Source organism: Toxorhynchites rutilus, chromosome 2 (genome assembly GCF_029784135.1).
Source record: "Toxorhynchites rutilus septentrionalis strain SRP chromosome 2, ASM2978413v1, whole genome shotgun sequence".
In the NCBI taxonomy this organism is placed as follows: Eukaryota; Metazoa; Arthropoda; class Insecta; order Diptera; family Culicidae; genus Toxorhynchites; species Toxorhynchites rutilus.
The window spans coordinates 166,053,410-166,070,137 of record NC_073745.1 but is presented as its reverse complement, the minus strand read 5'-3'; the positions used below and the strand labels follow the sequence as shown (position 1 = coordinate 166,070,137).

The window sequence follows — 16,728 nt, the reverse complement described above, 5'->3', positions numbered from 1 at the left end:
TCCATCACTTGTGTTGTATCCAGAATCGAAGTGAGCACGTCTGTTCCGGGTACCGTCCAACAGGCTACCGGAGGAATTTTTCGTTGAGCGCCGACCTCCGTAAGGCAGTTTTTAGTCGACAGTTTTTAGGCAATATACAAGATGCTAACGCTTGGTTTTGCAGAAAATATTTAGCGATTGTAGTGTCAAAAAATAACAAAGCGAAAAAAAATTAACATTCGTTTCTATAATTTACAATCGTCTTATAATAATAAACTTGATGGGAAAACCTAACGACAAATCAATCGGTGCAATTTTGCAGAATATAAATTAGATAGTGAGAATTTGTATCGAAATTCCGCTTGCATAAAAAATATAACAATGATGGAACGAAGCACGTTATTAAGAAAAACCACAAACATATAAAAATACAATCATGAGGAACGGTAATATATAGTACAAAACATCATTAAATTTGAATGTTGCAAAATATAACCATTTCTGCACTGGTAAATGCATTGTAAGAATCCAGTTCTCTCGTAACATGTAAGAATTGATCTGTAGAATTCGATGTTTCCTAAGAAGTTCTAGCGCTCATGGGACCACGTTCCTGTTGACACAATTTTTGCGTGACGGAGAGTAGTTGCTCCTGCAGTCGGCTTTGCAGAGAAATATGTACCATTAGGATATTTGTCACCGGCCGGTTAGTAGTTTGACTAAACTTCGAAAAAAACTTCGTTGCATGTTTAGACGAATCGATTGTACGAATTGCTGCACAACTGTATTTGGTTCACCGTTGTTAATCACAGCGGTAGCGGCAGCAATTCGACTGTTCTGATCACAAAGCGCCTTGCGTTGATTCTGCAGTTTTTTACGGAGTAAAGCGTTCTGCATTATGGATTGGGTATGGAACTGAAGCTCACGTTGGGATGGATAACGCGGCTGTTGGGTTGATTTGTGCTGTTATTGCATTTGTTTTGTTATATTCTCAACATTGTTTTTCATGAGCATTCGGCGCAAAATATCAGTCTGTTGGTTTTTGGTGAGAATTTCATTAAAAATTGTTGCTGAGCAATTATTTTATTGTTGACTTGATTTTGTGCTAGCATGTCGACGGATCGATTGGCGAGGCGTTGATTGAGGCATCTTCATCGAATCCACAAAGTTTGAGTGTGTCCAGGCGAAAGGTAGGTCCTGCCGACAGCCATTCTGGCTCTTCCTCGTTTCCTTTATCTTGGTGTCGTTGTTCACCTGCACTTATGTAGTTTTTCACAGTAACATGTTGGTTCCGGTGGCTGAACTCGTAATTGCGACGGAACCTGGCTGCAAATTTTTACACAATAGGGTCATCTACTGCTACCGGACGGCGGTTGCATAGCAGGGATTTTGTCAATGCCAAATACCGACTAGTCGTATAGCGAATAGGGCGAACACACACGCATTGCATGTCCGATAGTATGATAGCCGACAAACCGCAATTAGAATAGCCGGATCTTGTTCCTCTAGCGGAAGATTATCTGTGTTCAACAATTTCGAACAATCATGTTATTCAGAGTACAAATCGTCCGGACATGTTTTAAAAAATCTTACCAGCTTTATATCTTGTTTTTATTGAGCCACACAAATAAAAACCGCAATAATAAACTCCAACGTTCAGATAACTTTGTATCATAAATTAAAACCGTTCGATACGTAAACACCTCCTGATTGTCAACAATGTCGATAATGTAGTTGTACCATTGGCATACGCAAAATCATACCGTTAGGTAGGCCATGATTTGTAGCCATGGTACGAGAGTAACAAAATGAAAAAAGTTTAGTTTAGTTCCAACCACCAAACAGAGAAGTCGAAATAAATCAAGCCCTTAACATTGAAAATTTATTTCATTCTTTGGAAGAACTTAACAATTTTGGCGACGAGGAGAAGTTCTTGCCATTTTCCGGAAGCAACGTCAAGCTTGTTCCTGTTCCTATTCAAGTTCAAATTCCGTTCCGCTTCTGAAGCCCTCAAACCGTCACGAATTCAAGAATGGCCGACGCAGATTTGAAGCAAGCGATTCTCCGGCTGACTGATCTCATCGCAAACCAGCAGCAGCAGATTGCAGCTCTCCAGCAGGGTAACGCCAATCAAGTTGGAAGCGAGAAGATCATCGAGTCACTCTCCACGGGAATCGACGAGTTTCAGTACGATCCAGACGGCGGCATCTTCTTCGATTCGTGGTATGCTCGATACGAGGACGTGTTCAAGGAGGACGGAAAGCATTTGGATGACAAAGCAAAGGTCAGGCTACTTCTGCGGAAAATCGGCACGCAATTCCACGAACGCTACGTGAACAGTGTTTTGCCGAGTCATCCGCGGGATTTTTCATTCGAAGACACCGTCAAGAAGCTGAAGAAACTTTTTGGACGCCAAAAGTCACTCTTCAACGCACGCTACCAGTGTCTTCAATACGTGAAAAATGAAGTCGACGATTTTTCGTCTTACTCAGCATCGGTGAACAAGCACTGCGAAGCGTTCCAGATCGGAAAGCTATCCAGCGACCAATTCAAGACGCTCAGGTTCGTATGCGGTCTCCAGTCACCACGCGATTCGGATATCCGGACCAGGCTGATCGGGAAGTTGGAAGCTGAAGAAAACGCGCCGCCCGCCGACGGTGCCAACCTCAAGCTTGAAAACCTGGTTGAGGAGTGCAACCGCATCATCAACCTTAAGCAAGACACGCAAATGATCGAGAAAGGTTGTACGGACAAGTCTAAAGTCAACGCAATCTCTCGTCATCGTACTTCAAACGGAAAGGAGAAGAAGTCACCAAAAACACCTTGCTGGTTCTGTGGGGATCTTCATTATGTCAAGGAGTGCCCCTACCAGACACACACATGTTCAAAGTGTAAACGGAAGGGCCACAAGGAAGGGTACTGCTCCTCATCCGAGAAGAAGCCGACAAAGCAGATTGACAAACCCAAACCTAAGGACATCGTCAAGTCTAAAGGTATTGCGGTTAAGCGAGTCGATCTGAAAGCAAAGCGGAAGTTCGTGAAAATCGACATCAACGGTGTACCAGCAAAGTTGCAGCTCGATTGTGCATCTGACATTACCATCATCTCCAAACGAACTTGGACATCGGTGGGTAAGCCTGTCACCGAGACAACGGATGTCGCTGCTGTGAGCGCCTCGGGTGACGGCATCGACATCGTAGGTGAATTCAACGCTGAAATCACCATCCAAGACGTGACGAAAGTGGGCCGCATTTTTGTTACAAGCAATCCGGATCTCAACGTTCTGGGAATTGAAACGATCGATCAGTTCGATCTCTGGTCGGTTCCGTTCAGTTCATTAGTCAACTCAATCCAACAAAACTCAATAGCAACAATGCAGAAGCTGCAAGCGAAGTTCCCTGAAGTGTTCCAACCAACCCTCGGATGCTGCACCAAAGCTAAGGTAACGCTCTACCCGAAGCCAGATGCACGACCTGTGTACTGCCCCAAGCGACCGGTTGCCTACGCTGCCCTTCCGAAGGTTGATGCTGAGCTGCAGAGACTTCAAGACAACGGCATCATCTCGCCAGTCCAGTTTTCTGATTGGGCTGCACCTATCGTCGTGGTTCGTAAATCTGATGTCTCCGTTCGCATTTGTGGTGACTATTCCACAGGTCTCAACAATGCACTAGAATCAGATCGCCATCCACTGCCTCATCCGGACGATATCTTCGGTGAACTCGCCGGTTGCCGTTTCTTCTCCTGTATCGATCTTTCGGATGCCTATCTCCAGGTCGAAGTTGAAGAAGCTTCTCGGAAACTGCTAACGATAAACACACACAAAGGTCTGTTCCTGTACAACCGATTGCCACCCGGAGTCAAATCCGCACCAGGTGCATTCCAGAGGATCATCGACAGTATGCTAGCCGGAATTCCTGGAGTGAAACCGTACCTGGATGACATTCTAATTGCTGGAAAGACCCAAGAAGAGCACGATCGTAGTCTGAATGATGTGCTCCAACGTATTCGTGAGTATGGATTCCATCTGCGCATCGAGAAGTGCCGTTTTTCACTTCCGCAGATCAAGTTTTTGGGTCACATCGTCGACAAGGATGGTCTCCGCCCGGATCCAACCAAAACAAGAGCAATCTCTGAGATGTCAGCACCAACGAATTTGTCGCAACTGCGTTCATACCTGGGTGCGATTAACTATTATGGACGGTTCGTTGGACAGATGAAGGAACTCCGAGCGCCGCTGGACTGTCTACTGAAGAAAGACGCTGCTTGGAAGTGGACTGCCGATTGTCAAAAGTCGTTCGATCGGTTCAAATCCATTCTGGTCTCCAATCTCTTGCTGACACACTTTGATCCTAACAAGGAAATTATCGTGGCTGGAGACGCTTCCAAGAATGGGCTGGGCGCCGTCATCCTACACCTTTTCTCCGACGGGTCTGTCAAGGCTATCGCTCATGCTTCAAGGTCACTCACTCCTGCGGAAGAAAATTATGGTCAAATTGAAAAGGAAGCGCTCGCGTTGGTGTTTGCAGTAACACGCTTCCACAAAATGATTTTCGGTCGCAAATTCGTGCTGCAAACTGACCACAAGCCACTCCTCAAGATTTTTGGCAGCAAAAAAGGAATCCCCGTCTACACAGCCAATCGACTTCAGCGTTGGGCACTAACGATGTTGCTTTACGACTTTGATATCCAGTTTATCCCAACAGCAAGTTTCGGACACGCTGACTTGTTATCACGTCTAATGAGCAGCCACAACAAGCCTGACGAGGAGTACGTGATCGCTGCTCTCCAAACGGAAACCGACGTAAAGTCAATTCTCGAAGATTCCATCTCCAACTTACCTGTCACGTCAGAAATGATCGCCAAGGCAACTCAAGACGACCCAGTGCTTCAAGAGGTTATCACCTTCATCAGCAATGGCTGGCCTAACAGAGCAAGCGATATCCGCACTCCAGCTGTTCATCCGTTTTTCTCAAGACGCGAGGGTCTTCAAGTTAGCCAGGACTGCGTCATGTTCTGCGATCGAGTCGTGGTCCCTGAACGGTTCCGCAAACGCATCATCCGACAACTCCACCGTGGACACCCTGGAATCGATAGGATGAAGTCACTCGCCAGAAGCTTTGTATACTGGCCCAACATCGACGATGACGTTGAATCGTTCGTGCGTCAATGTTGTTCCTGTGCCACTGCTGCGAAATCACCTCGTAAAACTACTCTTGCGTCCTGGCCGATACCAACAAAACCGTGGGACAGAGTTCATATCGACTACGCTGGTCCAGTTGATGGTTACTACTACCTTGTGGTAGTTGACGCCTATTCGAAGTGGCCAGAAATCTTTAGAACGCGAACCACAACAACCACGGTGACGCTGGAGATTCTACAAGAAACAATCGCAAGATATGGCAACCCGCATAGTCTTGTGTCCGATAACGGTACCCAGTTCGTTAGTAGCCGTTTCAAGCAATTCTGCAAAGAAAATGGTATCCAGCACCTGACGACAGCCCCGTACCATCCCCAATCCAATGGACAAGCCGAACGTTTCGTTGATACTCTCAAAAGAGGACTGAAGAAACTTGTCGAAGGGGAGAAGGCAGTAATGTTCCAGGATCTGCAGACGTTTCTATCGGTTTATCGGTCAACACCAAACAGAAGCATAGATGGTAAGACGCCAGCTGATCTATTTCTAGGTCGACCGCTACGAACGACACTGGATCTGCTGAAGCCGTGTCCTCCAAGTCCAACGCTGGTCAACGAAAAGCAAAATTCCCAGTTCAACAGACGACACGGTGCGATGAAACGAACCTTTGATGCTGAAGAAATGGTCTTTGCCCAGGTTCATTATCGTAACACAACAAAGTGGGTTCCAGGTCAAATCATCGAGCGCAAGGGTAACGTAAACTACACCGTGTTGCTCGAGAACGGACGACTCATTCGAGCACACACAAACCAACTTCGACAACGATATGGAAGCAATGCCGATGCTGATTCTACACCTGAAAATCAACTTCCTTTGGCACTGCTGATCGATGAATTCAATCTTCAAGATATGAAACCTCCGGGTCCAGTAGTTCCTCCAAAAGAAGATGAGCAACCGATTCCTGATGATGAGCCGATGCCTGTCGATGGTGAACAAGAAGTTGTTGAAGACGACGTTAACGACGATGAATCTGATGTTCCTATTGAAGACTCTCCACAGCCCGTCAGACCAGAAGGAAGACTTCGTAGGCTCCCAGCATGGCTTGCACCATACGATATTTTCTAAAAAAGGAAGATGTACCATTGGCATACGCAAAATCATACCGTTAGGTAGGCCATGATTTGTAGCCATGGTACGAGAGTAACAAAATGAAAAAAGTTTAGTTTAGTTCCAACCACCAAACAGAGAAGTCGAAATAAATCAAGCCCTTAACATTGAAAATTAATTTCATTCTTTGGAAGAACTTAACAGTAGTACACCAATAACTTGATCTAGTACGACTGTAAATTGAAAATACGACGAATGGCTCGTACGAAAACAAGGATGGGATTTGCGTACGTATCCTATTCGTTCGAAAACTATGATAAGGGTGATAGTCTGATTTGTTTATATTTAAGACGGCAAATGTACAGTGTCGACGTCTGGTGGTGATATTAGTGCTTGGGAGGTAAATTGTTCTCCATAAGATCAGAAGGACCAAGTGCAGTGTAAACATATAAAAGTTTGAATGAAAATTTGTACTTCATATTGTTCGATTACCTAACACATGTAGTTCTGACACTCACTTAACCATTTGTCGATGCATTTCCTGTTTGTTCCACAAATAATTACTATTATAATATAAAATCATCATTAGACACAGTTTTCGTTCAATATGTTTCTGCGATATCGGAAAAATCCTCTTATTTAATCACATAAAATAAATATTCGTAAATTTTCATTCATAATTTTGATTTTGAAATTTATTCCACCTGAATATCCATCATTATTTTCACCTCCCAATGAAAGCACACGTAGCTTAATGCCGTCTACTCGAATATACTCTTCAAAATCAGAATCCGAATTGGATTACGCTTCCAATAATACAAAAGCAAAAGCAGCAGGTTTTCCATTTTCATAGTCTTTATTTATAGATTTTCCAAAATAATATTCGGTAGTGGTGGCACCATGAACAAGTTTTGTCAACACCGAATCAAAACACCGCAGTGTTAAATATTCAGTTAGAGACGAATGAACTCCCAGAGTTTAAAGTCTCTTAAATCCAACACCAATTCCAATTCCTATTCAGTTCGTGAGGAAAAAAACTACCCAGCAAACATTAAATCGTATAATTTTGCACGTGCCAAGTCTTACAAGAAATCCGAATAAATCATAATCGCATATAATATCAATCAAAGTATGTGTCGTGTATATTTGAAATCGCATAAAATGCAAAAACTCGATTTTATATACCATTATCAAATTAAGTCGCAATTCGGTATAACAAACATTAATTTTATGATGTACATTGTCGTAAAATATATTTAATCCGCATCATATGCATATATTACGCTGATGCAGTTTGTGTGTCGTATAAGCGTATAATTTAAATCGATTCAGTACTGTAGTAAATCGTGTTGCATGCTGAAGAAAATCATGAAACAGTAAATAATATTAGATCCTAATAAAGAACATATTACATTATATTGAAATGTTAATGAAATTCTGATGCACTCGAAAGTTTCAACCGCTGTTGAATTAAATATCAGATAGCCGCGCGAGATAGCTGGTGGATGATAATCCAAACGACCGGAGTTCGAACCCACATCGGAGCAGTTTTCACCAAACATTAATCTGTGCCATTTTAAACATTCATATTCCACGCCCAACACTAGTCAATCAAACAAGTATTATTTCTACAAACATAAATAATCATATATAAAAATGGCGATTCGTGAGGCAATAATAAACATTTCACGAAAATATTTTGCGCCATTTGTCTGTAATAAATCGTATATGAGTATGGCAAAAGTCGCTATTATAGCCGGTCAAAATTGCATATTCATCCAAACAAATTCGGTAAGCATTTGCCATGTATGTATATGGCCTCCACTTTTGCATGCATATGCCAGTTAGGCGCATTATATGCCAACCAAATTTTAGGGCATATGATGTTATATATACGCTTGTTATGCGATTTAATGTTTGCTGGGTATAAACTATATATACCTGTGGCCAAGAGTAGTTGAACAACGGTAATGGAGCTAGCAAAGAAAAGGAAGGCTACGATGCTCGACAAATCGGGGATGCTGGTCGTCATTGAAGTGTGGAAGGACAATATTCTGTCCCTTCGGAGCACTTCCAAGAACTCCCACATCTACAAGCAAATGTGTGAGGAGCTGAAAGGCCACGGCGTTATACTTACGGCGGTCGAATTGAAAAACCGGATCAATAATGTCTCTCGGAAGTACAGGTAGATACTTTTTGAAAAGAATATAAAATCAAGTCAAAATAATGGCATATTTGGTCCCTATGTGGGAAAATGTGCCCTTTGTCAAAATAATCACAAGTGCTCCTGATCCACTGAAAAAATTCATGAAATTAATGCCAGAGATAAGATATTTTTTGTGGCATTAGTGATTATTTTGACAACTGAGCTACTAAAAAGACATATTTACAAAGCATACGGACCAAATATGCTTTTATTTTGGCTCGAATTAACATGCTTTTCGGCTGTTAAAACTTTTGAATCAGCACTCTACGGGCAATTTTTTGAGATAGTGTACTTTTAAAGATCCGAAAGAAACGCCATGGGGCCCTCGGGAGGATCACCTTCTTCTTGGGATTATTTTGATATTCTACACAGCTTTCTTATAACTTATAAACAAAACAGCACTCGCGATTTGATGGATGAGGTGATTGGTTCCGGTAAGTTAAAAGTAATTTTGACAGTAAATTTTCGAAAGAAGGAGACTGCATGGATCGACTTTCTCTTGTGTTAAACATCATCTAGAAAGCTTTCCTTACCATTTTTAATTTATTAAATGTGAGATAAGAACTTCCCTTTCAATTTGAGTCGTACAAATATAGTATCAAATCTCATGCAATGGGTGACTTTAGCGGTGGTCCAAATGACCTGTTTGGTATAATTATTCTGAAAAGAATCAAACTGAGACCTTGCAGAATCATGCGCGGAACGTGAATGTATGTAAATAACCACTCAGTCTTAGCATTCAAATTCATTTTCATTGAAGCAGCTTTGGATTTATGAGTAATTTGAGTTGGGTTCTGATTCAAGATAGAATAGATAGTTCATCCGGCATCTTCTGGAAAGTATTCCAGCCAAGTTTTATAGTTTTTCACTCGACTTGAAAACAGTTTTTTGGTCTATATCAGGCATTAACGAAGCAACTAACAATATCTTTTATTTTGTTCCAGATGATGACTACTGCGATGCTGAGTATTTAGATGAAGCGTACAACCCGGAGAACGACACATTCGCTCAATCTATGTTTATGTCACCTTCTGCGCCGACATCATCAGTATCATCGCCATCACCAACACTGCCATCATCAAGCCGCAGGCATTCCGCTCCTAAAAAGAGAAAACAAAATGTGCAGGAAAAATTGTTGGAATTGGCTATAAAAGAAAACGAAAATATGGTTACTTTTATGGATCATTCAAAGACTACAGATCTTCAAATAATCGAGCTCATGAAAGAAAATAACGCGTTGATGAGCAAGCTGGTCGATAAAATTTGAATTGTGTACAGTTTCCCTGTGATATTTACCGAAATGTACCATCAGTGCGTTTCTAATCCTGGATGCTGATGCGTTTTCGTTTCTTACTATCAATCCTCTTTGTGGTTGTTGCTTCGAATTTAAGGTTTGAAGCTGGATCATCCATTTTTTGTTAATATGATCATTGTGGTTGTTACATAGGTTATGTAGAATGCAGCAAGTTTTGATAATTGTATTGACATTATTTAGGTCGACCTCCAAACCTTTCCCGATTCTTCTGAAACGGGCCTTCAGATGGCCGAAAGCATTCTCTACAACCCGTCGGCATGCTGATAGATTTAAATAAATTAAATAACTTTTCATGCTCCGGCTGATCTACAGAAAATGGAAACGGCTTCATCACCTGGTTTGACAGTCTGAAAGCCGCATCGCCGATCAACAGCATCAGTACTACAACCCCTTCGATTAGTTTCGAATGCGCTTTAAATGTCTCGTTCGTGCAGTGTACTTTTTTGAGTTTGGAGTTCTCAAAAATAGTTGAATCATTTGAACGGCCAGGAACTCCTACGTTGATATATGTGAACCGGTAACGATGATCCACCGCAGCAAACAGAATAACCGAATGCCATCCTTTGAAGTTATAGTAGTCGGTTGCCTCATTTTTTTGTACTTTGACTTCTATATGGCATCCATCAATGGCACCGTAGCATTGTGGAAAACCCAGTTTCTCGAAGCCACCGACTATTTCTGATATCTTCTCCGAGGTTGGTGGGTATGCGTCAAACACTTCGTGTTGCACGTGTAGATGTTAACCGCATTGCAGATTTCAATGACCAGTTCACCCGTAGTTGTTCTTCCTACACCGAATAGACTTCCAATAGTTCTATATTCCGCTGACGATCCGAAAGCATACAGGGCAATAGCCCTGTATGCTTTATTAAACAGATTAAACAGTTTGCAGAAGAAATGAACACACTTTCAAAATAAAAACTATGAATGATAATTATTTTTCCCAAATCAAATTAGTACTCCATGTAAATGAAAATCACTTTTGCATGCAAGTAGTGAAAAAATATCATACAAAAATTATGTCTAAAGATAATTTTATATTATAATGGTAAGTTTTGGTGAGAATATTTGGAAATTTATAGAAAATAGTTTAAATTAGGGTCAGAACAACGTACTTCTAGTCGGCAAACAAAGCCAAGAAAAAAATTTCATTCAAATTTTAGTAATTGAAAACTGCCTTAGGGTCGACTAATCTGATAGAGAAGAGTTGGCCTCACATAAACTAATGTCGTATCCAGATGTCGATACCATTCCGTCGTCAACCCGAATGCAATAGATTTAAATTCCTGATTGTCAGTTTGACATGCGGTACAATGTACAACCAAAGTATGTCTGTCATGGTACGATAGTACCTGTACAACGCTGTACTCCTACAACGCAAGTACAGCTGTATGTCTGTCCCTGGTATAACAGTTTTCGGGGCGAACTAGTGCGACACTGAGTGCGAAACTGAGTGAATAAAAAAACGTTTTGACAGCAGTTAGTGCGGCACTGGGGTTGAAACTGAACAAAAACAGGAAGTGGGTTATATCTATGGTATAACCGCAAGGGTGACGCAGGACTATCGTTGATTTAGAGATCATTTGTTTGAAGTTGAATCTAAATCCATTCTGAATGAATGAATAAATGAATATTTGGGGGACTTCGAAAACGAGAGCGTTACGGTTTTATGCATCCAATATAGGATACGAAAAACCTTGTTCTGAAGAATAATCTTCAGAAGCTTTCCTGCTAACTGTACTTGATTGACAAATCACAAACCCAAATGTATTATATGAATATTTTATGGATAGAAAACATTAAAATAAACTCTTTCGCTTGAATGTAGTTTTCAATTCCAAGGGGAACTGGCAGATTATTTTCAGTAACGATTAGATATTTCCACATTTTCCTCGATACTGGAAGCCCACCAGTGGTTTATGCTAACTCGATAACCATCTGTTAATAGCACTTGATTGAAACATATTTGGTCACAGTGTTACATGGATAGAAAACATTCAAATAAACTCTTTCGCATGAATGTATTTTTAAATTCCCAGAGGAACTGGCAGACTATATTTTTATTTTTTTTTTTCAGTTGTTTAGGAGCTATTAACGCTCAAAATCTCGGTCTCCGGCGTAACGCTTTCGTTTTCGAAACTTTGATTTTACACCCCGGTATAGAAATGAAAGACGTAGTCCTACGTCAAAACGAATTCGCTATATGACATCTTAGTTTTGGCGGAAAGCAGCGATCGCAATAATACGTGAGATAGATGAGTTAGTGAACCATTAAAGTTAAAATAATGGAACTAGTACCCAGGATGGTTGTTTCTGTGTTGCTTTTTGAAGTGGTATTTTTACGGCGGCTCGACTGCGGAGGAATATATATGTAAAATATTCCTATTTTCAGATAACTCTATCACCCTTATTCTCATTTACGGCCGTATCCGTATATTGATTCGTCGGAAAAAGCTATCCTCATTTACGGCCGTATTTCTGTGTACTAGATTCATTTTGGTAAACTGTTTTATCGACATCGGTGAAAGATTTTTTTTTTAATCCAAAATATATATTTTATTAAGGCTCATATGGCGTCAGCCTAACTGGGCCGGGTGTTCAATATTTTGACAATGTTTGCTTAGACTATGTTAGTAATATGTAACCGATTACTCGCGGTTCACTCGAGGTTAGTATTACAAGTGTTCTCATAATTGGTATGTCGCAGTCTTCGATGCTCTGTACGTGTGCCCGACACGGGATACTTCCTATTGGGATGCAGCTGACCATTAATCAGCAACGCCCCCCTAGTCTGTACCCCATATCTAGCGTGGTGCGTCTTTCTCGACTCGAGGAATCCAGGATAGAATGGTCACTAGCCGGCGCAATCATCAGTTCGTGTAGAGTTGTCATGAGCGGTACAACCTTTGGCTCTTGTTGAATAATCAGTGGACTGCACAACCTTCGGCCCGTGCATCTGTAAAGAGTGTGTGTATGTATTGCCGCGACTAAGTAAAAGTTTATCGATCGGATAGGAGGGATATGAAACGGGGACACAACGAAGGAAACATCATTAAACGTTGACATCGGCGTTTCTGAGGAACAGGTATAGATGAAGCAGAAGATCAGGATCCCGGCTACCTAAGATATCCCGGACGGGGATATCCGATTGTCTGCCTTGTGCTCTCAGTGCTCTAGAGAGCTGAGAGCGAGCAGCATGGAACCGGATACACGACCAGACAACATGCTCGATGTCGTGGTAGCCATCGCCACAATCACAAAGATTGTTTGCTGCGAGCCCAATGCGATAGAGATGCGCGTTTAGGTTGTAGTGATTGGACATAAGCCGAGATATCACGCGAATGAAATCACGACCTACATTCAATCCCTTGAACCATGCACTCGTCGAGACCTTAGGGATAATCGTGTGTAACCAACGACCGAACTCATCTCCACTCCACATGCGCTGCCAACTTACGAGCGTATACTGACGAGGAATGTGGAAAAATTCACTATAAGCAATTTGCCTTTCAAAAAGTGTGCCTTCTAAAGCGCCCACCTTAGCTAGCGAGTCCGCTTTCTCATTCCCCGGAATCGAGCAATGAGAGGGAACCCATGCTAAGGTAATCTTGAATAATTTTTCGACCAAAACACTCAATAGTTGTCTTATTCTTGTTAGGAAATAAGATGAGCGTTTATCAACTTTCATTGAGCGGATTGCCTCTATTGAGCTGAGACTGTCTGAAAAAATAAAATAGTGGTCGATGGGCAATGTTTCAATGATCCTTAATGCGTAATATATCGCACCCAGTTCAGCGACATACACGGAACAAGGATCTTTGAGTTTGAAAGAGGCACTGGAATTTTCATTGAAGATGCCGAAGCCAGTGGACCCGTTTATGAATGAACCGTCAGTAAAGAACATTTCATCAGATCTAACTTTCCCATATTCTGCCGAAAATATCGGCGGAATAGAATCGGAGCGTAGGTGATCTGGGATTCCATGGATTTTTTGTCGCATGGACAGATCAAAAATGACAGAGGAATTGCAGAAGTATGGGAAGCAAACTTGGTTGGAGATGCCTGGTGAAGGGTGCACGTCGTGAGTAAGGTACTCATGGTATAAAGACATAAAACTTGACTGAGGAGTCAGTTGGAGTAGATTTTCGAAGTTATCAATTACCAATGGATTCATGATCTTGCAACGGATGAGAAATCTGTAGGATAATTCTGTGAAGAGTAAGCGGGGGTACTCCTGCCAAAACTTCGAGACTCATCGTATGTGTCGAATGCAAACACCCCATGGCTATACGCAAGCAACGATATTGTATTCTCTCCAGCTTGAGAATATGAATCCTGGCAGCTGATCAGAAGCAAAAACTGCCATATTCTAACACTGATAATATCGTTGTTTTGTACAACTGAATGAGGTCTCCTGGATGGGCACCCCACCATGTTCCGGTAATTGTTTGGAGAAAATTGATTCTTTGCTGGCATGTCTGTTTTAAATACGCAATGTGTCTCCCCCAGGTACACTTAGAATCAAAATATACACCCAGGTATTTGAAAAACATAGAGTGTTGGATCGTTTTGCCGGATAGGTGAAGCTGGAATTGGGCGGGTTCGTGCTTCCTAGAAAAAACGACCATTTCGGTTTTCTCCGTAGAGAATTCGATACCCAGCTTGAGGGCCCACGTGAACAGATTGTTCATGGTATCTTGCAACGACTTTTGCAGAGCGACGGGATTAGTACCCGTGATGGAAATAACTCCATCGTCTGCAAGTTGTCTCAGCGTGCAGTCTCTAGTTAGACAATCATCCATATCATTGACGTAAAAACTGTACAAGAGGGGGCTTAGGCAGGAGCCTTGTGGTAGGCCCATAAAACTGTTACGAGAAGATTTCGAGCAAAAATTCGGTGCAAAAATTTCGGTGAAAGATGTTTTTTTATTTTTTCACTTCTGTTTTGTTTTCATTTGAGATTCCTACATTGGGTACAGTTTTTGTCTGGAAAAACGAAAATTCCCGGTTTTCTGAGTGATCCGCAGACATTTTACTGTGCGAATATCGATGGCCGAATTATTCAGGTTACTCCATAACAGCACGATTGATCTAATGTGACAACGAATCGATGATATGTGAATGGAATCCGCCGGAAGATAAGTGCATTAGTGTAGTCGACTGAAATTCATGTCAGCTTGCGTGTGTAACTGCATGCGACATTCATTATATCGAAATTGAAGCAGGCAAGTCGGAGCACAAGAGGTATGAAACGGCAAATTGTACATGTTCACAATAATAACATTCTTTTCCCTCAGCGCTGTCACATTCAGTCTTGAACGAAAGCTCCAGCCGTTCGGAACCATTCGACAGCGGTTTTCTCAAATGTCAACCTGAAGGAAATAAATCATATATGCTCACTTAATGCCGGAGCGTATCAGGACAGTTAGGCTCTTGCAACCGAATATTCAGTTATTCTTGGTACATTTAATGAAATTCAAAAGTTACACATTCGAACGGTACAAATGGGACCAGGAAGCTTCTCAATAGTTTGGTGTTATAACGGTGCGAATGGATCTTCAGGACTCGAGTGGTCTGACTCCTTCGAGACAGAGCGCGTCAACTCAGACGACAAATGTAACTTACTCGAGCAACATGGCACTGCTTAAGCCAGGAGCCAGTAGTGCCGAGTTTGGTCAAGAAGTTGAAATTCACAATCTACTTATCATCGATCAGAATACGTTCGAGTTGCTACATGCACATCAATTCATGCAAACGGAGTATACTATGTCACTGATTTCGGCGAAGTTGGGTAACGACTCGAATACTTATTGCATCGTCGGCACAGCACTGGTACATCAAGCGGAACCGGAACCCAAAGTAGGAAGGATTATCATCTATCACTACGCGGGTGGAGCCCTCACTCAAGTTAGCGAGAAGGGAATCAAGGGCGCGTGCTATTCTCTCATTGAGTTTAACCGTCGTGTATTAGCTAGCATCAATTCAACTGTACGATTGTATGAGTGGACTGATGATAAGAATTTGCGACTTGAATGTAACCATTTCAATAACGTGTTGGCATATATTGTAAAACCAAGGGTAAACAAGATTAATGCAATCACTTGGATTCCTCAGAGTAATGGTTTTTTTTACAGGCGACTTCATTTTGGTGGGTGATTTGATGCGATCTGTCACGCTGGAGGTAATTTTGAGGAAATCGCTCGCGACTATTAACCAAATTGGATGACAGTGATTTCCTCGGGCGGATAACAGAACAATCTATTTGTTTGCCTAAAAGATGGGTAAGTAGGATTTCCGTAGCTCTGTTTATAATACGAACAATTTTTGTTTTTATTTGAAGGGCTGCAGCAACGGACGACGAACGATAGCAAGTACCAAAGGGTGCTCAATGCGATCTCGGTTATATGGTGAATGTATTCCGCCACGGTTCGCTCGTGATGCAAAACTTTGGTGAGCGAACGACGGCGACAACGGGTTGTGTGCTATTTGGCATAGTCAGCGATGCAATTGGTCTGGTCACACAAATACCACCCGATTATTATGAATTATGAATTTCTTCGAATATTACAGGGAAATTTGACTGACACAATCAAATCTGTTGAAAATTGCAGACCGACGTGGATGGAACTAAGAAGTAAGCGGCCGTACATGATATAATCAAGATTATATTGGCGTGTTGCAAAAGTTTTGGAAAGGATGGATCAATACTTATACACTGCTTTCGGGGCCACATGTATATATTAAACAGTGGTCGGTAAATGGCTGAATACAGCGAACATAGAACTCATTATGATGATCCATTTATGATGGTAGCCTATGATTCAGCAACTCCTATCTCTACCTCCCCGTGGTACCGACTGGGATACGAGCAACCTTCGGAAAGATCGAGTTACCAACCTCGGTGGGACCTTAGGTCGTATGCAGACAGAGAAGGGGGCACTCGGGCCCCAAAGCTTAAGGTGTGTATACGATCCGTGCCGATAGTTGAAT

General features: G+C 41.9%; 1 protein-coding gene and 1 pseudogene across 1 annotated transcript; both read left to right on the top strand.

The window, feature by feature from the left end:
• The first annotated feature begins 2,008 nt into the window (after positions 1-2,008).
• Positions 2,009-6,235, top strand: LOC129766340 (uncharacterized protein K02A2.6-like). The gene has a single exon (XM_055766859.1). It carries the CDS (start codon positions 2,009-2,011, stop codon positions 6,233-6,235), a length of 4,227 nt encoding a protein of 1,408 aa, XP_055622834.1.
• A 1,952-nt stretch (positions 6,236-8,187) lies between these two features.
• LOC129766339 (DNA damage-binding protein 1-like) lies at positions 8,188-16,406 on the top strand (annotated as a pseudogene).
• Positions 16,407-16,728: the final 322 nt, after the last annotated feature.